The following is a 26,044-nucleotide window of genomic DNA, read 5'->3' on the forward strand; positions in this document are numbered from 1 at the left end:
AGTTCTGAAGTAGAGACAGGGTTTAAAAATTACTTAAGTATATGAGAGTCTTAGATATGAGAGAAGGGAAATTACGGCCTCTTAGAGCCTCATCAAATTACAGCACAAAGATTAGATTATGACTACATCACTCAATAACACAGTCCCCGATCCACAGTAAATGAACAAGTTAAAAAAATAAATAAACAACCAAAAGTGAGGGGGCACACATACCAATATAAGATAGAGGAATGTGTAGAACGACGTTAAAACTGCTTTCTTTGGCTTAGATGAGCAGGTAAACAGAGCCCTACAACTGCAGAAAACCAGCCTCTACCCTCCACCTCCAACCCTTATCCCACCAATCTATGTACACCATGTAGTCAGTGGCAAGCATATTTTATGAAGTCTTTAAGCTCCAGGCACACTGTTGAGTAAAGACAGTAACAAAGCTGGAATAACAATCTCTGATATAACAGAAATCTATTTTATAGCTTGTTTTTTAGTTTATTCCATATAATATACATTTAGAAAATACCGATAGTAATCAGAACAACAAGAAAGAGAAGCTCACCTGTAAGTTCACTGAAGAGTAGTCATTTTAAAAAACAACGTAAAAGCTGAGACGTTAAAGAACATGTTTTATGCACAGAGCTCACAACAAACTATGATTGTAGTATGTGAGTTCAATTGCCTACCTACACCAGAGTCCCCTTAAAGAGCTTGAGGCCTATGAGGTCAAATACTGAGCATCTTAGATTCTCCAGGAAAGCGGAGGGACGGGGCTTGGCTGCAGTTAATCGGGAAAAATGATTCCAAAACAGGAGTGGGGCCTGAAGAAAGTGATCAGGGAAGGAGGGAAAAACTCAAAACAAGGTAGTTGATCACTACTGCAGGCAACTGAACTCCATCCTGCTGGGACCCCTCTGTGAAGGACTGTATGCAGAAAGCATCTCAAAATTGCCCACCAAAGGGGCAGGAGGGGAGTGTTCCACTGACTGTTCACATATAAGCCCAGGATTACCCCATGGTGAGGAGAAACTCCCTCACTCTTCTACGCTGCACACGCCTAAGTGAGGAGTGGACTCCCCACAAAAAGCCCTGGGGAAATGAAAGAGCTTCCCAGTGCAGTTGAGGGGAGGTGTTGTCAAGCCACAGAAAACATGTTGTTGTGGCAATGACTAGAGAGAAAGGCAGATAAGGAGGGTATGAGGTGGGCCAAGGAAGGACAATACGGTTTCTGCACTGCAGGATATCTGTGCCCAAAAAGGGTGAAGAGTACAACTACTGCAAAATTAAGAACACCTCTGGAAAGCCCTTTATTAGCAAACACAGAAGAGGTAAAATGTGGCTCTCAGATACTTCACACATTTTTGCTTTTGTCAAAAAAGTGAAGTTCTATTTTTAATTTTATTTCAAACTTTGTGCCATTAGAGGCTGTGATGTAATGGCGGGGAAAACACATACACACACACACGTTTTAATATATACACATATTTATATCTTTCAGCTTTTTTGCCTAATTAGTTTATAAAGACAACAAGGGAAATTATCACAATGGTGGATCTAAATGCCTCTGAAACTTAAAATAGCTGTTTTTAAATCTATAATGGAAAAAGAGGGATGTACCATTTAAAAACTGTCATACTGCAAGACCCTGTGCCAGAATGCCAATCTAAAATGCATATATGTGTACACACACACACACACACACAATTTAAGGGCCAATCACAGGACAAGGACGATAAAACAAAATGCTAAGAGGAAGGAAAAAAACCCCAAGTGTATTGTCTTTCTTTTTTTAAACTAACTCAAACACATAGGCTGGTAAAGGCACAGTCATTTAAATCACTGCCTTAGTAATACAAGTAATATTTAAATAGATTTAATAGCGCTGCTCCAAACCAATGAATTATGGGTTTAAAACCTATTAAAATGTAATGTTTTTTTCCTGAGCTGAGAGGAGAGAGATTTAAATCCACTGAATTTTAATATTTCAGCTTGAGCTGCAGGAGGTAGAGAAAGTCCAAATGAACTATTCCATCAGCACCATTCAAGCATGAACATTTTAATCAGTTTTACTTCCTTGGAGTTCTCTAACACAGTTTACGCTGTCATTCTGAAAGCACTTAACACAGAGAGTGTGAAAAACCACCAAGGCTTGTTATTGCCTTTACAATTGATGGCAAATAATTTTGCAGACTTCCTATCATTAAAATGTCACTGCTAAAAATTGAGGTTCAGCATTTCTTGTGCTAAACTGCATTTTCCTACACCACCATGGCATACCTGTTCTTAAGGATTTTTTAAGGGGGTGTACTTTTTTAAAAAATGCACATTTCTATCATTTCTTTCCTCAAAGAGGTTAAAAAAGAGGGGGAAGGAATCCAAAGGAACCCCATTTTCTATGTTTACAAGCCAAACATTTTCTTTTCCAATGTTTGTACTAACAGAACTTTTTTCTTAATGGGAGTTTCTTTGGTGAAATTCTCATGAGGTTCCAACTTAGCCTCCTTTATTAAACATAACCACATTCACACAGCATGTGCTGATTATATAGTGTAATGGATTTAAAAAGCATTTTAAGATAGTCAGATGACTCAATTTAGTAATACAGGAAATGAAAACATCATTTCTAATTAGATCATATTACTGATTTAAAACTACAATTTGTGTGTTGTTCCAACAGTGTGATCTTATAGAGATTCTAATTTAAAAACACAGTGGCTAGCAGGACACATGACAAGATCTAACTAGATGCATAACATTCCCACAGCCCATTTGAGGGAACTCCGGGAAAGCTTCAAGGAAATGTGAAATACGAACAATTCAAAACAAAATATTAACTATAGAAAACAACACAGGCATTTTCCTGGGTTTTTTCCCCTATAAAGAAAAGATAAATGATATTTAACTTATTTCTATCTATCAACAGTTTTAAACTGAACATGACCTGTGAAAGAAATCATTATAACTGTGTTTCATTCCATTAAACACAACTAGCTTACTGTCAAGAGAACAAGCCGCCTCTCCAGGTTTCGGGCTCACTTCAGCTTTTTGCATTTAAACTGCATGGATCACTGGTTTGGCTCATTTACCAATGAAGGTAGAATAATACTGCAGAGTTAAAAAAGGTGCTTCATCAGATTTCATTAAATTTGGGAACATTTGTGCTTGTCTGGATGGTGTGCATAACATATAAAACAGACACATAGGCAGTGAGAAATAAATGAAGGTCTGCAGGGGCTTAGGTGGGTCTTTGCCTCTCAGGAGGAAAACTTTCATTCCCTGGGTGCAGAAAATCACTGACGACTACCTAAAAATCAAGTCACAAAAATCTAAAATTGACCTCTCATCACTTTTGGTAGCAGGTCAAAATACCACCACCTCACAACACAGCCATGCCTAACCAGACACAGAACAGCAGGTGCATTTAAAGTTCCACAATGTTACAACTGAAAACTACTGGACCCAAGGCACTAAGCAGGGCTGAAACAGACAAAGACAGAGAACAGCAGCCACAGAAATGCATCAAGCGAGTTCGGCGTAATGGGGCTCTTTCCTCCTCACTTGGTTTGTGGCTCCCTAAAACTGCTGGGTTTGTTTTTTCTATTTCTGCAATCTGTTTTGCAGAACAGTCAGATGATGTGATTTTGATTCCATTTTCTGCTCAGATACAAATAATTTGGAATCGCCACCAGATCCACCAACTACAGCACACGCTGCTTTGATAGCATGCAGCTCTGAGTTAGTTCTTCAAATAAGTTTTTAGGTCACCAAATTAAATTAGCTTTGTTTTAATAATTAAATCCATATATACACAATATGTCTGTCAGTTACTCGGCTACAGTCTAATAAATCATCTTCTCCCTGAGAAAAGGCCATCTGCCATCCCATTCAAAACAAAGTATGCAAATGAAATAGATATAAAACAGTATTAAAAATATATTGACGTGATCAAAGAAAGGGAACTGTTCTGCTTTTACATCTTCCCTCATATTTTTAAGCAACATCCAACACAAAACAATGTGTTTCTGATTTAGATTAATCTCACCACTGTACCGACAGTAACTAATAAGACTCAAAAAAGAAACATAAAAGCATTCTGTTTTCCTAGAAAGGGCTGCCAACCAGACATAAGGTAGGACGGCTACGTGTATTTTAGCAGTTCATACAAAAATAAACACCAAGCCAGAAATGACCCAGGCAGCTCTTCTATAGGTCCTCACCCATGTATTCTCTCCTTCGACAGCAGACTGCATAGTGGGTGAGAAAAGGAGGTTCTATCCCCAGTGACCTTGGGAGATTTGGTAATCGAAGTATATCCCAAAAGGAATACAACATGTGCTTCAAGCAAACACAGCTGGTATATACATATACACTAACTTTAAAATTAAAGCTTTCTCAACGTTAAAAAAAGAAACTTTTATACTGCCGTTTTCTGGAATTTTTGGAAATAAAAACTAATTGTGAAATGTATTCATCTCTCTACCACCCCCTCAACACAGAAAATATACAACAAATGAGTCTCTACATGGCTTGTTCTGATTCAGCCTCTTCTTGCCAAAGGACACTTCCGAGGAAATAAAGGTTACTCTTTTCCATTTATTATGTCTTCTAATTTACTACTGGTATTTTCTTGTGGTCAGAGGGACAGAAAATAGAGCTCAAAATAGGCCATTAAAAACAAGCTGCAATCAGACTATTGCTCCACCACCATCGGCAGCCATCCCAGAGGTCTGATTTCCTTGTTAAAAGACAGAGGCATAATTGAAGCAATATCTTCACTTCAGATTGATTATCAGGCGACCCTTATCTGCATCTTCACTCAGCAATTTGAATTTTAATGAAAGTAAATGGAATAATTAGCATTTCAAAGTGTGTTTGATACACTGAGGAAGAAAAAAGGGAGAAGACTTTTGTGTATAATCTATACACAAAAGCAAGTATTTGGGAGGGGGCAGAAAGAGGAAAGTACAGTTGTAGTGTCTTCATTAGAATAACCTAAGGAACTGCTTCTAACAGCTGCATAAACAGAGAAGTGAATATTGTGCTTTTCTCAGCTAAGATTTTTTGCCTTTATTATTTCTAAGTTTTAGCACCTTATTTTATTACTGGTTACCTTAATCGGGAAGAACAAAAATATAAGTGGAGTTGGAGTGATTGCTCAAACCTATGAATTCCAGCAGGATTTCTATGCAACGTTAATGGTACTAGGAAGGATTTTCCAACTGGCCCGCTGATTTTGCAAAAAGGTATGGTTCATCTATTATTTCTACTACCAATGGACACTAGTCCTTAAAGAACCACTCACCACAGGGGAGGAAGAGTAGCAGGGAGATGTGAAAATGTACATTTTATTTCACTAAAAATGGTATTAAGATACTCGATATTTGAGGAAAGATAAAAGAAATCAGGTCATTTTAACATCAGGGCAATGTGTGTCTTTTTACTGGCAAAAGGCTAGCAACAGAGGCTGATTGCAAAGGAAAGAAGTATTATGAAAAAGAACTACCCAGCCTCCTTAGGGGGAAACTTTTCAGGAACACTGTCAACTTGAATTGGTGAGAATATGTCCACAGTTCCTGACAAACTTCATGTGAGATTGAAGGCAAAGTGCTTCATTTCACTTTGTGGTCCTCTATTGCCTTTTGCCCCTTTGGTTGAACAAAATTTAAAAGGAGAGCAAGAGAGAGCTGATAACAAACACTACGATGATCAGAGCTAAAATGGAAAGGCCACGTACCCCAATGATGGCGTTCAGCTCTGCCATGGTCACCTGCTTGGCCCGTTCCACAGCCTGCACCACTTGTTGCTGGTGCTATAAATGAAGATCAGAAACAGAATACAATTATTTGTTTTCTAGTCAGTCAAGAACAGCTTTTCCTAACATGTCCTCTAACTTTAATTACATGCAAAACAGGATTCAGGGGTCTCCATATTTCAAATAAAAGCTCTTGGGTGGTGGATGACTAAATGTCTAGGGCACCTCTGTCTCTACAGTGCTGAGAAGTAACTGGACATCCAACTGCAGGGATCATCCCTGCGCCCCCATGAAAGATGCTCCCTTACAACTGATAGAAGCAACTTAAATTTTACTTTCAAATCAGTGGTGCACGTTGACCCAACATCTTCCGCAAATACTAACAAAACAACACAACCCATCTCACCTGCTTTCTTTGTCTTTTTCTCTGCCACTTACATAAGACATGCTTTGAAAATATTGCCTGCAAGTACTTACTAAGTTTCCACCTGGTATCTGTTAGAGAAGACACTAGAAGGACATATAGAATTCAACGTTTACATTTCTTCTGTAAATGTGAAAAAAGCGCTAATTTCATTCCTGTCATTAAGGGCTGCATATTTAAAAGATATTAAAAATGTACAACTCTTGCCAGCAGTAAAGTTTAAGGACCTCAGGTATTTTTTTTTTAATGCAATAGGAAAACTAAAACCTACAAGTTTAAGTTATTTTTCTTTTGAAAACTTAGGATGGACAGCATAGGAAAATCCCTCTGACCACGATTAAGTTCTAAAGAGAATAAGCAAGATCTGATTTTAATAATTTTAGTAATATCAGAAAAATTAAATAGCACAGAAGTCTCTCTGCATGAAGGCACTCACATCTGGACACACACAAGTGCTTATACAGTACCCCCAAAATGTAAATATTATTCCCAACTAAATACACTTGAACACTCTAGTACATACACACTCAAATTGAGTCTAAAATAGGTCTCTTCTGTACTTTTTTCAACTTGGTTTAGTGAATGAAGAGCCAGAGACTGTGCTGTGAAACAGGTACTCCTTTCTGTGGCTGGGAAGAGACTTGTTTTGGTTGATCCCAGCTGAGAAATGTACTAACATTCTCTACTGATTGGAAGTGAGTACGAAGCTCAACTATCATACTGCTTAATACACAGAAAAAGCTAAGCCATCAGTTATATATGCAATTCCCCTCGACATACCTGGTACTACATTGAAAAGCCCCCAAATATACAGTTACTGGGATTAACTAGGGTGGCCACTATTTCCACTTCCCAGCTCTGTAGGGGTAGTGGGGGAGGTGATATGGGAAAGGAAACTGCTTTAAATTAGTTTATCTACATGCGGTGTTTTCACCCTTGATTTCCTAATAGAAATGTGTATTTTATGCCTATTAATAATGCAAGGAAAACTGTCAAATGACAGATCACTGCATTTTACACTTTTAATGGACTCTGATCATTAAACTATATACCTTGATTTTTTTTTAAGAGTCTGTTTCAAAACAAGGGCTTCAGAAGCAATCCCCAAAATCTTTATAATAGATATCTCCAACCATCCTTACTCTTTAATAAAATATTTACCGAAGTGAAATAATTCATTTTCCTCTTTCTCTGAAAGTAAAAATCCTAAAGATTCATGAAAACACTAGAAGGAACAGAGAGGTATAATCGATAAAACGGCCAGTAATAGCTGTTCTCTCTTGAAGCCAACCTGACCATGTATGTTTATTGAGCATCTACCATGTGCCAAGCACAGAGCTCGTATTTAGATTTAGGACAAATCTGGTTGTCAGGGTAGTGAAAACTAGCAGTACTTGGAAAGCAGAAAAAACAAACAAACAAACAAAAAGCATGTAGGATGACTCTGGGAATTATCTAATATTCAAAGTGAGTTTATGGACAAAAATTTTTATGGAATTTTCTACCTTTTACTTTCCAACACTCAACAATGGCTGCTCAAAACTTCCATGAAACTGAAAGCCAAAGAACACATGTACACTTATTCAACATGCATACCTCTCATTCCATTCACACATCCATTCGTTCAATTAAAGTTTTTAAAAGCTCTTACTCTCCGCCATTTCTGCATATTACTTAAATACCTCTCAATATTACTGAAATATCATCTACTTTACATTAAGTATTCAAAGAACAGTTCCATGAGACAGAAATGCAGAAAATACATCTAGTTAGGGCCTTTCTACCACGAAGATCGCTCAGTTCTTGCTTCATAAACTAGATTCCAACTGCCAAGATGAGCAAAGATGCCTTAGGCAGTGGGGATATCTTTCTGACTTGGCATTAAAATCAAGTACATTTACTGAGAAAACCAGAAACCCACCAGTGAACCGTTAACACTGACATCAGATACTTTTATAGAAACTCTTGCTAAAAAGCTAAAATGACAATGGAAGTCATGATTCAGCTCCTTCCTTTTCTCTCCTGGCAATGGCCAAGGGCTAATACCATATCTGAACTTTACCTGTAGTTCAGGATTTTACTTCCCTATTTCTGCTTACAACCGTGAATCATGTGGTGCTTAAGGACTTTTTGAACGGAAGCTCCCTAAGGCAAAGAATGCCTCCTCCCCCCTTGTGCTCTGAAAGCACCAGAAACACTCGGACATTGCTCACTCAGCCACAAGTAACACTGTACCACACACTGAAGCAGCACGAAGAAGGGCAAATGATCCCAAAAGAAAAAAATGAACACTAGGAGAAGAAGCCCTAAAGTACTCTCGCAATAGGACCCAAAGAGGCATTGTTCTTCCATTTTCAAATTTCAACATATAAACTCTCTGACTCAGAAAATCTGGCAAGTTTTTCACATCTTCTTAGAACTGTGAAGGCTTTCCCATGAGTCTGCCGTCTCTTCCCCTTCCCCATCCGCCCCTCTCCTCCCGCTCCACCCACGTCTCATTTCCTCTCCCACTTCCTGCTGGTCTCCTCTGTGGCCTCACCACAAGTGGTGACAGCCACTCTAGACCCGGTAAATCTGCAGGAGGAAGAGTCCTGTGGCCGCTCTCATTGCTCAAGCTGCTCACTCAGATACGAGTTCCCCGTCTGAACTTTCCACCAGCACCACCAAATAAAGTGCCACTAGGAGTACATTAACAAGCCAAGGGTCTCTGAGAGAGGGGCCTCTAACTGGGATTTGGAGGAGAGAAAAAATTAAAGAAATAAAACCTCAAATATGTATTCTTTAAAATACTGTGACCTGTAATTTTAAAAAATCCAAACGAACGGACAAAAAACCTAGATTCTGATTATGGTTTCACGACTCTGTAAATTTACGAAAAATTACTGAATGGTACGCCTAAAAAAATGAGTGAATTTTATGATGCATAAATTACATCTCAATAAAATACTGTGATTTAAGGAATACAAGCATGGTTGTAAAAAAAAACCAGTAAAATGAAAATCTATACGTTAAATCACTTGCCTACTTACTTTCATCATCATAAAATAACTTTTTTGCACTTGTTCAAAGTATTAAGAATATTTTTTTCCACACGAAAGAGACTAAAACAATATAAGCTTATGATAAGTCCAACAAAGCCTGCTGAGAAACTGGCATTAACAAACCACTAGAATATATATATACCTTAGATGTTGAACGTATGTTTCTCAGAAGAGACTACAAGGACAGTACTGCCATGCCAATACTTTGAGGCATGGCAGTAGATCTGGTATCTGTAATAAAAACTTTAATTTAAAAAACTATTATCACAACTTACAATTTTTTTTTAAAATCCCTCTTATTGACAGGGGTAGTATAGGGGTAGTAAGGACAGATATGCAAAATGAACTAAAATTCTTATCCTGACATGTGGAAATGCAAAAGTGAGCAAGAGGTAATGGCCCCCCTCCTTACACAATTCACACAGAGCGTCTTACAATACAGGAATGTAGGATTTAAAGGACTAGGGAAGATTATTGGCAGGAACGGTCAGCACATTTCCTGGGGCATCAAGGAAAGGCTTTGTTTTCTTATTCATTCATTCAATTATTTATTAAGCACCTACTGTGTGCCAAGCACTGTGGCAGGAACTAGGATTAATGAACAAGACAGTGAATTAATAACATTCAAGAGGCTTTGTAATTACAGTTGCAGGATAGTTTCCATGAAGACAATGACAGGATGCTACGAAATCACTCATCAGAGAAATATCTAATCAAGTCTTAGGGTTGGAGGAAGATTCCGTAAGGAAGTGGGTCGGACAACTGAGACCAGAAGAATGTGCAAGAGTTCCGCGAGTGAAAAGCAGGGAGAAAAGAACTGGAGGCAAAGGGAACAGCCTGGATAAGGTTCCTGAAGGATAAAGAAGCTTGTCTATCAAGGAAGAGAAAGAATGAGTGGCTGGAGGAGGAGAGAAGACTGCTCCCTAACTACTTCCCACACGATTCTGTCTCTAAATTCTCCTCCACAGTAGTGCACCCTCAGGTATTTGAAAATGGCATAATGCATGTTTTCAACTTTCTCTATTCCAGGTTAAATATCCCCAGGTCACTGGCTTTAGGAGACTCGCTCATCCTTCTGGCTACTCCTCTGGCTGTGTTCAATGTGACTAGACACAATTTGATCCTGAGCAGATCAAATCCAAGTAGAAGTGTCACTCCACATCCATTAAGTCAGAGCCTTTTCCAGCAAGTCTACCAAGTTTACTAACACAAATGAGCTATAAATTTAACCAAAACTCTTTTAGTCAGTCTTTCCTAAATGGTATCCCAAGAAATGTTATTTAGGCCCACAAGAGATTAGGTTATTACTTATACAAAATACAATTTTAAAATTCACAAGGTGTAATTTGGCTAATACCTGGCAAACTGCTCGCCTTCTCAGAGCTTCGAATCTCGAAAGAGGGTGAAGATGTGTGCAGGCCTTTCCAGACAACTTTGGCTATGGAGCTCGGGATTAAGGCTCTCAGGAGACACCCTGGGAAATGCTGCCCGAGGCTTTCTCGTACTGACCATTTGGCCTTGTCTTCTTCATTCTCATTCATGTGCAGGCAAGGCATTCTTCACTGATATGTCCAATAAGCTCTACAAGTCCAGAGCTTTCCAACAGAACTTTCTGCAATGCTGGAAACGTTCTAGATCTGTGCTCTAGCCACATATGGGTGGATATTGAACACAAAGTGTGGCTAGTGCGACTGAGAAACTGGATTTTTAACCACATTTAACTTTAATTAATTTTAATTTAAATCTAGCTAGCTACTTATGGCTATGGCTACTGTACTGGACAATGCAGCTCTAACTTAAGGTACCTTAAAGCTTAAGTCCAATAATAATCATCCAACCACTACCTAACTGAAAGTCAAAGAAATGACTCAGTTTCTCAAATACACACTAATGTTTTTAGACACATACAGATAAGAGTTGGCACTGCTGCCTTTGGAAGGAGGCCCACATTTAAACCTGCAGAAAAAAGTTCTCCTTCCTGAGAACCATCTTTCATTTCCTGAGGGGAAGCAGGCCATAAGGATCTCACCAAATATCCAACTGTCAACCAAACACACGGCCATGCAGAACAAGTCAATCTGTCAGCCATGGAACTTGGGACAGGATTATGCTCTCTGATGCCTCACTCAGTATTGTGAGAAAAAACATTTTAAATGGAAGGCCGCCCAATGTAAAAATTAGAAAACTGGTCCAAATCCTCTAAAGCCCCACTCCAGGTGTATTAGTCACTTTAGGACATTCCTTAGATACACAACACTGTCAGAACACATTACCAACACTGATGAAATGGCCTGGCTGGGAAGCAGACGTGTCCTGTAAAGGCTGCTGGCCCTTAATGAATGATCTCAGGTCTTACGGGTGTCACTGCATACGTATCAGGGGACCTCTGGTGCTTTCAGCCAAGCTCTCCTACATCAAACCATGTTCTCATGAGCCACTGATTCCTTACAAAGTTAACAGCAGTAAGACAAGTTAACCTGGTGCCATTATGAGGCGAGAACACTACCACCGGTGCATGTAACCACTGTATTTTGTTCATTTCCTCCCTAAGGCACAATATGAAAGTGACTGATCACATTTTTCAACTTCTATTTCATGATTATTCTACACATGCAAAATGTGGTTCAGAATAATTCAGTGCCATACTAAGCCAGGTGCCAAATAAACAGCACTTGACCTACAACCGTATCTCATAACACAGCGAAAGGGTTTGTTTTCCATCAAATTAAAAGGACCAAATTTATGCAAAGTCCAAAATAGAAGTTCATTGACTTGACTGGCTATCTTAGCCTACTGGAACTTAAATACACATTATCACTACTATGTAATTGTGTATTATTTTCTACTATTTAAATGCAATGTAGAACACCCAAATTAATCTACAGAATTCTGGAGAAAACACAACTACTGCTCATTAGAAAAGCTAACAAGGCAATAAAAACACAGTTTTGAGTTAGTTAAAATTAAAAATTAAATTTGCACTAGAAAGAATTTAAGTTGGAATGTTCCCGTTTCTCTAGGTAAATATAAGAATAAAAGTAGAAAGAAGGCTTAAAATTTTCACTCCTAAAAATTCTAATCATCAGAGAACTTTGGTTAAACATGCTCAAAAGAATGATTTGAATTCTTTTTTTTTTCATTTGTTAATATTCACAGATGCAAGGCAAAAAGAAGTGCTCACTCCAATCTGGGCTCCTCCACAGCCTCCAAAAAGCCTGCTTCTGCTTACAGAACTCAAGGAACAAGAAAATTTAGCTATGGAATTGCAGAGGACTAGGGGAGGAGGGCAATATCCATCACCTCCTTGGCACTGAATGACTAGAAACTAGTTGTAACGACCTGCTGAAAACAAGGTTAAAGATGGATAATGCCATTTCTCCAAATCTAACGATGACCATGGGTTTGATAAATGGGAATTAGGAAGCCATTGGTCATAAGGAACCACTTTCTGTTCTCTCACCCTGTCCAGTAAGGTACATACATTTCAGGTTACTTCAGGCTGTGGCTGGAAATGGTTTTAGGCCCAAGACATTAAAAATGGATCAAGTTTGATGCTGCAAAGCAATGAACCTGAGCTACTTTTTCTGAGATGTCTTAAAATTCCACAAAACCAAGAGTGACTTATCCAATATATCTTTCATGATTTGGAGGGGAGGCAGACTGTCAAAAATGTTGATCCCATGTTCTCCAGTTTGAGGACAAGACATATGCATAAAAGAGTATGTCTGAGATAGATGAGGGGAAAAGAACTATAACTTAAGGACTCACAAATGTCCCACTTATGAGAAGCAGTTTCCTTAACAATAACTTTTTCAGCTTCAAGCAGCATGTTCCTTCCAGCAAGTCTACTACAAAATATGGCAGTCCTATGAGTGATCGCCTATATTCCATCCTTCAATTGAGAGGGGTCTTCAAAAATCTTTGTGCTTTTAAAAATATGGGCATAAACATAAGCTGTGTATCTAGACCTAGATGGCCCACAGGGCCTATCACTGTTCATGGGGGTTCCTTTTCATCCCCTGTGCATGTATGAATGATAAAGAATGCCTGATGGGTGACTCTTTTTCCCTACAATTCAGACCCTGGAAGAGACTTCTATAACAAGAACTTTGCATTATTTTATATTTTACGTGATAGATTAAAATACATGTTGTGCTGATTATATAGTCAGAGCTAGAGTTTGTCACATAAAGATACACCACTGGGTCAGTGTGACTTCCCTTCAAATCAACACTGGTAATAATAATGCTGCTCACTATTTTTATTTTGTGCACAGCACTGTGTCTAGAAGCAATTGCTAGCTATCCCTTGATATCCCTTCTATTACATTAGTTTAAGTTTTAGGTGGGCATCCTCAACTAAGACTGCATTTCCAAGTCTTCCTTGCAGCTGGCTATGGGCAAGTAAGTAGGCACTGGCCACTGCAAAGTGAGCAAACAATGTGAGCATCATCCACACCGTGACCTTCAAAGAAGAAGCGCAAGTTCTCTCGTCCTTCCTGCTGGCTGGGGCAGGACATGGTGATGCTGGGGACGATGAACATCAATATATAAGGAACTTGAGTTTACAACATCGTGGAGTCCCCAAATTAGCTACAGCTGCTTCTATGCAAACTGTTATGTAAGAGAAAAACAAACTTTTATTTTGCCTAAACCACTGTTCCTTTAATCTCTGTTAAAGCAGCCTAATACCAAGCTAGGTCTTTCACATTATCACTAGTCCTCATATAACAACCCTACAGTGCAGGTATCCCATTTTTCAGATGAGGAAACTGCAGCCCAGAAAAATAAAGTATTGTGTTCAACATGATAAAAGAAGCAAGTGGCTAAGCCAGGATTTGGTCCCAAGTCTGCCTAACCTCAGGCTCTTATCACACTGCCTCACACATAACATAACTCTTCCAATGAACTCTGCTCCTTGTTAGGGGAGCAACAAGTTTCTGAAAAATACAAATGGTACTCTGAGGAAAGAAGACTTTAAATTATGACGTAATATGTCACCATCGTGTAATACATTACTGACCTACAGCCTATTAGGGGTTTGAAGTTCTCAAACATCTTAAGAAAACCTTGTTAGTCACCACAAACCATACCCTGCCCATCTCAAAAATAAACTATTTTATAACCCAAGGGAAAAAAAGTACAAAAAGCACAACTGTCCTCAAAAAGCACAACTGTCCTCTAAGTAAGACCCTCAGCTAGTGCCCAACATTTAGTTAATGCTTAATCTAACAGGATAATACGATACTTACAGGCTTTCCAAAAAAATTAAATATTGCTGCCCTTCTGAAAGATCATCTGTGTGGAGCTAACCACCCACTGTTGCAAGCAGCCCCTGGAGCTGCGAGCCTAGCTTATTTCACAGGAAGACCGCCAGCCAGCCCGCCCATTCACATATATTACCTTCAACTCTTCCCAGTTTTTTACCGAGTCCCTCCCTCCTCTCCAAATGTCTTGGGACCCAAAATAAGCTGGAATAAAATTCATTTCCCAGAAAAGGTTAAAAACAACAACAACAAAAACTGGTATTTACTATCCGAAGTGCTTTACATTTTAATACATATAGTACACATTGTAAAAATGGGGTTACTCTCACCATCTACAGGAGTATTACAACTCACAGATCAACTTTCCCAATATAAAGCCAGTAAGATGCAGAGTTGGTCTGATTCCAAGTTAGCAGGAACACCGTGCCTTGCTGCCAGGGTGTAACAAGTGGTGCATAGTTTTCAACCTACATTAGAATCGCCCTAAAGGTATGTTCCTGGAAAGGGGGGCTGGGGGGCACTGGAGATAAGTCAGTACTTACTGGCATCCTTCAATTCTGCTAAGTGCTCACTAAGGTCTAAGAGTCTACATGCTATATCCTGAAATCGCTGATACAGAGCCCATCCACACAAACTACTTGAAAAAACAAAACTAACTCCAACTAAGCCACCAGGTACTTTGAAAACAGCCAGTCCCGCAACTAGACTGAGAAATTTGTTCTTTTAGATCACAATGTGTGTAGAACACAGACCCCATCCAAAATCACTGTGTCTTCCGAGGCGAACTCTACAGCGCGAACACCTTGAAGAGTTGTCATGTTTTGGATCTTTGCTTGCTGGTTGGGGAGAGACGGGCGTTTGCTAAATTGGAAAATTAATTTTAGGAGCTAGAAGAGAATCACCCTTGAGGCTACCTAATATGCCTCATGGAGATTTTTAGCTAGTTCACAGCCCTGGGTTGTTTTAATTGATACTTTTTTCCCCTATAAGCACATCAGAGAGAAAGATAAACAATACACACTCTTCCAAAGGGCAATGACTAGAAAGGGGAGGGAGGGCTGGCTCCAGGTCCTCTGAGAAGGGAACTCTGGGCTTCTCGGCTGCTGCTGCTGCAGCCAGTACTACTGCCAGCCAACCTCAGGAGCCACTGGTTACTATGTGCTAAGCTGCACCAGACAATCCCAGGGAATCCTCACGGCAATCATATGCATTCCATGCTATTATTAACTTCATCCTACAGATGAGGAAACTGAGGCTTAAAGAGGCAGATCACTTGCTAAAGGTCACCCAGCTTAACTAGGTTATAGTGAGCCATGCAATTTGTAACACGGAAGCCAGGACTCGACCCAGATGTGACTGTCATCATCCCTGGCCATCTCTTGCTTAGGGAACTGCCAACAGGAAGTTGGTTAGAGTTCCTCCTCAGCGAATGAGACCTGAAGTGAGACAGAGAAGAACTTCCCATTTACTGCTTTGAGATTTGCCTTTTACAGAAGAAATCTGAGGGCAGCAGCATTCCGAAAAGTCTTACCCATCCCTAGAAGCCAAAAGCAAGTGGGAGAAAAGAACAGCTTCAGACAGGTGAGGACTCACTCACTAGGTTTCTCTAAATCCTGATTTTAAGGATCCTGTGAAATTTTAAGAACTGTAAGTGACAATTACTCACTTAATGAAAAGAGTTGGCAATAACTTTGGAAGTGGTTGTACACAAGTGCAATAAGCACATCACTAAAACAGATATTGGCTATAATTTTTTAAAGTGTTTTGGTGAGATCTAATAGGAAAATACTTTTCTCTGATGTTACATACACAGACACACTTCGAGTCCTTGAGCTACAATTATACAACTTACTTCCCCAGAAAATGTCTTGCAGTTAAAACTAAATTTGTTCAACAGCTGTCATTCAGTACATATTTTTTTTAATCTTAGAAACTGTGGTACACTAGACACAAGCAATATTAAGCAGGTACATTAGTCAGCACATGGGAGCTAAATTAAAAACAGACTTATCTAGATGTCTGTAAATTTACTTCTTGTTCCTGCCAAACTCCAAAAAACCCCTCCAACCACTGTCCTGTAGCTTATGCACTAGTCTTCAGGAAATGTTTTTCTTTTCTCTAAATACAATCATTTACCTTTTAAATAAAAAGATTTTAGATGTCCTGCCTGCAGTCAGCCGCACACGGTGGCTTGTTGCTCCAGGACCTTGCTTCCGACATGGCATTCAAAGATGTCTTGGCTTTAAAAAGAAGATTCATTGCATGGGGAAGCAGAGAGAGGAAGGAGCCATTGAAAGCTGTGTGGCTGACAGGGTCTTGGTGCTCTGGCCAGGTGTCAGGCCTGAGCCTCTGAGGTGGGAGAGCCGAGTTCAGGACATTGGTGCAACAGATACCTCCCGGCCCCATGTAATATCAATCAGCAAGAGCTCTCCTAGAGATCTCCGTCTCAACGCTAAGACCCAGCTCCACTCAGCAACCAGAAAGCTCCAGTGTTGGACACGCCATGCCAAAAACTAGCAAGACAGGAACACAACCCCACCCATTCTGCCTAAAATCCTAATAAGTTCACAGACACCCCAAAACACACCACTGGACATGTCCTGCCCACCAGAAAGACAAGATCCAGCCTCATCCACCAGAACACAGGCACTAGTCCCCTCCACCAGGAGGCCTACACAACCCACTGAACCAACTTCAGCCACTGGGGACAGACATCAAAAACAACGGGAACTACGAACCTGCAGCCTGCAAAAAGGAGACCCCAAACATAGTAAGTTAAGCAAAATGAGAAGACAGAAAAACACACAGCAGATGAAGGAGCAAGGTAAAAACCCACCAGACCAAACAAATGAAAAGGAAATAGGCAGTCTACCTGAAAAAGAATTCAGAGTAATGATAGTAAAGATATCCAAAATCTTGGAAATAGAATGGAGAAAATACAAGAAACATTTAACAAGGACCTAGAAGAACTAAAGAGCAAACAATGATGAACAACATAATAAATGAAATTAAAACTTCTCTAGAAGGAATCAATAGCAGAATAACTGAGGCAGAAGAACAGGTAAGTGACCTGGAAGATAAAATAGTGGAAATAACTACTGCAGAACAGAATAAAGGAAAAAGAATGAAAAGAATTGAGGACAGTCTCAGCCTTCTCACACTCTTCCAAAATATAGCAGAGAGAGGAACACTCCCAAACTCATTCTACAAGGCCACCATCACACTGAGACCAAAACCAGACAAAGATGTCACAAAGAAAGAAAACTACAGGCCAATATCACTGATGAACATAGATGCAAAAATCCTCAACAAAATACTAGCAAACAGAATCCAACAGCACATTAAAAGGACCATACACCATGATCAAGTGATGTTTATCCCGTGAATGCAAGGTTTCTTCAATATACGCAAATCTATCAATGTGATAAACCATATTAACAAATTGAAGGAGAAAAACCATATGATCATCTCAATAGATGCAAAGGAAGCTTTTGACAAAATTCAACATCCATTTATGATAAAAACCCTCCAGAAAATAGGCATAGAGGGAACTTACCTCAACATAATAAAGGCCATACATGACAAACCCACAGCCAACATCATTCTTAATGGTGAAAAACTGAAAACTTTTCCACTAAGATCAGGAATAAGACAAGGTTGCTCACTCTCACCACTATTATTCAACATAGTTTTGGAAGTTTTAGCCACAGCAATCAAAGAATAAAAAGAAATAAAAGGAGTCCAAATTGGAAAAGAAGAAGTAAAGCTGTCAGTGTTTGCAGATGGCATGATACTATACATATAGAATCCTAAAGATGCTACCAGAAAACTACTAGGACTAATCAATGAATTTGGTAAAGTAGCAGGATACAAAATTAATACATGGAAATCTCTTGCATTCCTGTATACTAATGATGAACAATCTGAAAGAGAAATTAAGGAAACACTCCCATTTACCATTGCAACAAAAAGAATAAAACACCTAGGAATAAACCCACCTAAGGAGACAAAAGACCTGTATGCAGAAAATTATAAGACACTGATGAAAGAAATTAAAGATGATACAAACAGATGGAGAGATATACCATGTTCTTGGAATGGAAGAATCAACATTGTGAAAATGACTATACTACCCAAAGCAATCTGCAGATTCAATGCAATCCCTATCAAACTACCAATGGCATTTTTCACAGGACTAGAACAAAAGATTTCACAATTTGTATGGAAACACAAAAGACCCCGAATAGCCAAAGCAATCTTGAGAACGAAAAACGGAGCTGGAGGAGTCAGACTCCCTGACTTCAGACTATACTACAAAGTTACAGTAATCAGGACAGTATGGTACTGGCACAGAAACAGAAATATAGATCAATGGAACAGGATAGAAAGCACCTAGATAAACCCATGCACATATGGTCACCTAAAGGAGGCAAGAACATACAGTGGAGAAAAGACAGCCTCTTCAGTAAGTGGTGCTATGAAAACTGGACAGCTACATGTAAAAGAATGAAATTACAACACTCCCTAACACCATACACAAAAACTCAAGATGGATTAAACACCTAAATGTAAGGCCAGACAGTATAGAACTCTTAGAGGAAAACATAGGCAGGACACTGTATCACATAAATCACAGCAAGGTCCTTTTTGACCCATCTCCTAGAGAAACGGAAATAAAAGCAAAAATAAGCAAATGCGACCTAATGAAACTTAAAATCTTCTGCACAGCAAAGGAAACCATAAACAAGATGAAAAGACAACCCTCAGAATGGGAGAAAATATTTGCAAATGAAGCAACTGACAAAGAATTAATCTCCAAAATATACAAGCAGCTCATGCAGCTCAATATCAAAAAAACAAACAACCCAATCCAAAACTGGGTAGAAGACCTAAATAGACATTTCTCCAAGGAAGGTATACAGATGGCCAACAAACACATGAAAGGATGCTCAACATCACTAATCATTAGATAAATGCAAACAAAACTACAATGAGGTATCACCTCACACCAGTCAGAATGGCCATCATCAAAAAATCTACAAACCATAAATGTTGGAGAGGGTGTGGAGAAAAGGGAACCCTCTTGCACTGTTGGTGGGAATGTAAATTGATACAGCCACTATGGAGAACGGTATGGAGGTTCCTTAAAAAACTAAAAATAGAACTACCATATGACTTAGTAATCCCACTGCTGGGCATATACACTGAGAAAACCATAATTCCAAAAGAGTCATGTACCACAGTGTTCACTGCAGCTCTATTTACAATAGCCAGGACATGGAAGCAGCCTAAGTGTCCATCGACAGATGAATGGATAAAGAAGATGTGGCACATAAATACAATGGAGTATTACTCAGCCATAAAAAGAAACGAAATTGAGTCATTTGTAGCAAGGTGGATGGACCTGGAGACTGTCATACAGAGTGAAGTAAGTCAGAAAAAGAAAAACAAATACCGTATGCTAACACATATATACGGAGTCTAAGGGGAAAAAAATCGTTCTGAAGATCCTAGGGGCAGGACGGGAACAAATTCGGAGATGTAGAGAATAGACTTGAGGACAGGGGGAGGGGGATGGGTAAGCTAGGATGAAGTGATGGCTAAGCTAGGATGAAGTGAGAGAGTGGCATGGGCATAATATACACTACCAACTGTAAAATAGATGGCTAGTGGGAAGCAGCCACATAGCACAGGGAGATCAGCTCGGTGCTTTGTGACCACCTAGAGGGGTGGGATAGGGAGGGTGGGAGGGAGACGCAAGAGGGAGGGGATATATATATATATACATATATATATATGTATATATATATAGCTGATTTACTTTGTTATACAGCAGAACTAACACACCATTGTAAAGCAATTATACTCCAATAAAGATGTTTTTAAAAATTAAATAAAAAAAAAGATTTTAAAATAAATTCTAATGCCGCAGCTGCCCTTCTGGCAGTGAGACTGTCACACAGAGAGCCAGTGTTAAAAGATCAGATTAAGAGCCTTCAGTCCTAGCACCAGGTGACACTTGCAGTCATGCAACAGTGATTTTGCACGTCTCTGAAGAGACAGGAAATAGAATTCATCTTCCTCTAATAACCTGCCTCCTGCCCTCCCTCCAGAGTACAGTCCATCTGCCTCAGGGTAGAGGCAAGTAGTGCGATGCTCACAGAATGCCCAGAAGAGGAAACAAGGTGGGCAGGGTTCAGACACAAAACATCCGAGAGGCCCGCACTGGACGGGGCAACAAACATGTCTGTTGCCCACACATTAAAAGATATACACACACCTTAGGAAACTAAAAAACAGAAGAGCCAATTAAATCCAAAGCAAGCAGAAGAAAAGATATACACAGCATCAGCATTTAGAAAACCATGACACAGGTCATCCATTACACATGTCAAGGATTTCAACCAAGAAATGTCAAAAGTATTGGGGAAATAAACAGTAAGTAGTGAGATTATGGTGCCTATCCTCCCAGCTTAAGGCAGAAAAGGAGTTGCCAGTACCTCCCCACGGCTTTCCTCCACAGGGTGCGACTTCCTTAGCCAATTAATTCCAGTCCAGTCTTGCTCAGCACCACTACCATTACAGTCTGCTCCTACCGGGCCTGCTCACACAAACAACATAACTCATGTGGGAAAACGACCTACTGGCAAATCAGCTAGCTCCACCAACACCCCAAGATCTCCTCCCACATCTGAACATAACCCCACAGATCCTGCAAAAATGCCATGGGAGTAAGTTGTACTGGTGATTATGTGTAGGAGTCTGTGTCTTCAGAAGCCTACAATCTAACACCCCCCCAGGGAAAATTCAAACTTTTCCCTCTGCCTTGGGGAACAACGCCTCAGCCTGGTCACAGCATGGTGGGTTACACATTCTTCCCATTCACCACCTCCATGAAGCAGAGCTGCTTAAAGTAAGAAGAAATACACGCTGGTATGGATCAGGCAAAGGGCAGCCAGACTTCTAAAGAAATGCAAACAGGCCCCTTGCCTCTCCTTCAGCACTCCATGTAGTCTAGTCAACAAGCAAATCCTGAGCAGAAGTAAGTAATTGGGAATACAGTGGGCAGTGGTTTTGTGGTCACAGCTAAAGGACGAGAAAGACTTCGTTTGTTGTTTGTGATCCAGAAGAGCATTTGAGTTCAGGATATTAACTTAGGTCCACGGTTTGTGAATATGAGCGCCCTCAAAGGATATATTCCCATGAAAGTTCCTCATGGTTACTGAGGTCTAACCCAGCTCAGACCAGATAAGAAGTCAGATAGGGATCCATCCACATATCTATAACACACAGGAACGCTCAAATACCGGCTGCATGCTAACCTCGGCGCATGCCCACTGGCAGGCAGGCGGGTGAACCGTTCTCCTGAAAAGCAGTGACACAACTGAAGGGAAGGAGGGAAATGCCTCGGTGCCTTCCAGCCCACAACACCAAGCACTGTGGCTGCAAGACGTGCAGCTATTCCATTTATTAGCTTCTTCCTTCTCACAGCTGATCTTACCTGAGCAAATGAAGGATTCAGTAGTCCAGAAGCAAAAACTCTCTCTCTCCAGCTGGTGCACCTAAAATTTGTAACTACTAAAAGCAAGCAAGCAAGCAAGCAAGCAGAGGAGGAAAAAAAAAAAAAAAAGCCACCATGCACTAGAAATGCACCTCCTCATTCCACCATGTATGCACCTGTGGGCAGCGTGCACACTTCCACTAGTGGGAGCAGAAGAAAGCAAAGTGAGCTGCACGTGGGGGCTTGGCGAGGCGTGAAGTCTGTGGTACTCAGAGAAATGAGTCCACTGAGTCCATCTTTTGTGTCTTTTTCCCAAATGCACCCACAATGTAAAGACTTCATCAGGTAATAAGAAGTAACTTTTTAGAAGTTGCCAGCCAGAAGTTACATCAGTTTGTTTACTATGTAAAGGTTTTTTGATATATCTTCTGGCAACTCTTAATGCCCAGTGACAAAAGTATAGAACAAGCTCTTGGCTTCCGGGCAATTTTTCAATCTCCCCTATTAGATGCCATTATGACAAAGTCATAATTCTGAGCAACACTACATAGTCCAATGACAGCAAAAGATTTAACAACTGAATTTTGCTTAGCACATTAGAAAATAACTCCATTATATAAACACAATTATATTCCACTGAATGTTAATAAGGTGTAGAAGTTGGAATGCGAACACTGGATCTTAGAAATGTGCAATACAAACACCAAGAGACAGACGAGGCCAAGGAGTCAGTTTTATCTGCAAAACCACTGAAATGGTACCTTCCAGCCCAGTGCTTGAAACCAACTGCCTTACCTCTTGGGACAGGAAAGGAATGACTTGTGCACAGATAGCATTCAGCCTCTTGACAATCTCTGCCTGCAAAGAAAAGAAAAGAAAAAAAAAAAAAAGGAAAGGAAAGCAATAAAGAGAACAGTCAGCTGGTTACAAATTCCCGAAATATTAACAGGATGATATTAAAACACACTTTATATTCTGGCTGGCGGATTTCCTAAGGAAGAGGAAAACTCTCATCAGCAAGCCCATTAAAAGGAGGCAGTGACAACAGTGCCACATTAATAGCACAATTTATTAACCAGCATTCATCTTAAAAAGTCAACCTTCAAGCACCAGGACAACCTAGAAAGGAATTTAATTTTCATGACTGGAAATCTGCTTTCAGAAGCCTTCAACGGGACCCTTGTTCATTCTAATGTGGATTTACATAAAACCTTGCGTCTTTTGAATTTAGATGGTAAAGATACATTCTTCCCTATACCCCAACTTCCCTCACCTAATAACTCACTGGAGTTTGACATTTGCAGCCTTTGCTTTATTTAAACACAGGCACTGAGATTTCATGAGAAAGTCCCCAACCTCCTTAAAGAACAGCACCCAACCAACTCAGGTGAGCTGATTACTTCAGATCCTTAGTTATAAACTGTTGGGAAATGGCATGTTTTTGTCAACCATTAAAATTTCCAAATGTGTCCCACCAGGGTTTTCAGTGTGCAGAGGTTTAGAACATGCTAAAATCCTCCTATACTTAGCAGAAAGCAATTATTTATATATGGTGACTAACCTTGGGAACATTAATTACCATTGTACTATAGATCTGCAAAAGTCCCAATAATGTCAGATAATAGAGCGTATTCTCTATTAATTTGGTAAGTGTTCAAATTTTAGACAAATAGGATTCTACAGTAAGTTAAAAAAAAAAAAAAAAAAAGAAACGCCACCACTATGTTTTCTTTAAAAAGCTACCCAGGGGCTTCCCTGGTGGCGCAGTGGTTAAGAGTCTGCCTGCCAATGCAGGGGACACGGGTTCGTGCCCTGGTCCGGGAAGATCCCACATGCCGCGGAGTGGCTGGGCCCGTGAGCCATGGCCGCTGAGCCTGCGCTCCGCAACGGGAGAGGCCACAACCGTGAGAGGCCCACGTACTGCAAAAAAAAAAAAAAAAAAAAAAAAAGCTACCCAGAACTTCACCTTAATTTACATTATCAGATGGCTCCTTATATACGTTCGTACGTGACATGTAGACAACAGGGTTTTTACACGCATATACACAAAAAACTTTTTTCCAGTTTTATTGAGATATAATTGACATATGGCACTCTATAAGGTTAAGGTGTACCGTGTAATGATTTGACTTACATATATACTGTGAAATGATTACTGCAGTCAGTTTAGTTAACATCCATCAAAACAGCTTATTTTTTAATGATGGAGTGAGGAAAAAGGAGAGGCAAGAAGTGATAGGAGACAGAAAACATAAAGCAATTACTATTCCTGAGACATTCTTAATGTAAATTCCATCCAGGGTCAGTTCCTCATTTTACAGGAGGACAAAAATTCTCCTTTTCATGCCAAGTCATTACCAGAATGACAGCGGCACTCCACTTGTGCAATCTAGGTTTCCTTCTTTCATCAGCAACCCTTCTGACTTTGTGGCTACGCAATCTTTTAAATACCAGCACCTTAAAAACTTTGCCAGCCAAGAGAAAACACAAATTCACCATGAAGTTTCAAACCTAAGCTTTCCCTTCCAGCCTGCATTCCTAACAGGATGGACAAAAACCCAGTACCAATAAGCAGCAGTGAATAAGGACCCAACTGTGCTGACCTGATTTAATTTACTGCCCTGGCCCCGTGGAGCATTTAGCTATCCTTTAAGAATGCTTAAACCACCATGAAAAGCTGCAATGGGAATCACCAAACCACTCTCCACCTGGACCGAACATACCACAGTGGTTACAGGGTGAAATTCCAGTGCGAGCTGAGAAAATAGAGCAGCATGCACCAGACTGAAAGCACTAGTCTCAGAGGCATTTGGTTGTTAAGCTTTTTGTAGGCAGAGGTGGAGGGGGAGAGAATAAAAGATAATGAGATACTTTGGGGCAAACCAAACTGATGATTCTAATGCTTAGAACCATCTGCCAAGCATATTTTCCTCATTATGTTGTTTACATAAATAAAATAGTCCCTTGCTAGGAGGGTTGAAAAATGTGTGGGCACATAAGAAAACTGAGTTCTCTAGTTTGCCTACATAACCCAGGCAACAAAAACTACCCTAAGGAAACTCACTCATCTGTCAAAATAAAGAGCAAGAGGTACTTATTTGGCTCCTTTAATGTAGGGCCTAGGCCATGTTAAGTCTGAGCAACTATGAAAAAAAAATCTACATTTCCTTAAAAATAAATGTAGAAAAGCCAAAAAGTCGTTTTACTGACTCATGTATGTTAAGATACATACATAACAGAAAAAAGGGGGTAGAAACCTTCCAAACTTTTTCTTTAAAGGTCTCCTTTTGTCTAAAAGACTTCTTAATTTCTTTAAGTTGTCACACCAACGGATTTTCCTGGTCAGGCTAATTGGCAGCAGGGGGGTAGGATGTGTGTGTGTGTGTGTGTGTGTGTGTGTGTGTGTGTGTGCGCGTGCGCGCGCGCGCGCGCGCGTGCGTGTGTGTGTGTGTGAGAGAGATTTCATAAAATTAAGCGGGTCATTCCTCACTTTGAAAGCTAAAGTTGCCTCGGAAACACTGCTGCTTCCATGGGCATCTAATTTTGCCTCTTTTGTCCCACAGGACCCAGCTTTAGGGAGGCCATCATTTATTTACAGGCCTTTCCACTGGGCTTCAGCGATCAGCCAATAATACTGTGGACACACACTCCTAATGGCCTATGTTTTGAAACTGAGTCTAATCTAATGGCTGGGGCCCAAACTCCTTTTCCAGCACAGCCATTAAAGGATGTAAGTTATTGCTGTTGTCACCACTGATATTTGTCATTGTAATGTAATTAGGGCCCTAAAATGATGCATTACAGCCCTTGGCACAGCTTCTATTAAAATCTTTTCTTCTGCTCACTGAACTGCGACCTGCTTTCTGATGAATAACAGACAGACAGCTTTAGGGTAAGGAGCAGATTCATCAAAGAAGTATTTTTCAGCTTTGGGGAAAGAGAGGGGGAAAAAAGGCAACCTAGGAGGAAAAGCACCAGGGGAGGAAAAGCCACAATATACATTTGAATTTCATCTGACCACTTGAAATTCTGATTGCATCTGATGAATCTTGCTTAGACAATATATTTC

The 26,044-nt window shown here is 40.0% G+C and overlaps 1 protein-coding gene across 3 annotated transcripts in view; it reads right to left on the reverse strand.

Moving 5' to 3' along the window:
* TLE4 (TLE family member 4, transcriptional corepressor) overlaps positions 1–26,044 on the reverse strand; it is a 155,349-nt gene that overhangs the window by 98,643 nt on the left and 30,662 nt on the right. For all 3 annotated transcript variants that reach the window (XM_060014588.1, XM_060014590.1, XM_060014589.1), the window contains exons 5-6: positions 22,771–22,833; positions 5,726–5,800 (exon numbers count right to left, since the gene is read on the reverse strand). In XM_060014588.1, the coding sequence (XP_059870571.1) occupies positions 5,726–5,800; positions 22,771–22,833 (138 nt within the window). The remainder of the gene's footprint in view (positions 1–5,725; positions 5,801–22,770; positions 22,834–26,044) is intronic.

Source organism: Delphinus delphis, chromosome 6, assembly GCF_949987515.2.
Source record: "Delphinus delphis chromosome 6, mDelDel1.2, whole genome shotgun sequence".
NCBI classification, from domain to species: Eukaryota; Metazoa; Chordata; class Mammalia; order Artiodactyla; family Delphinidae; genus Delphinus; species Delphinus delphis.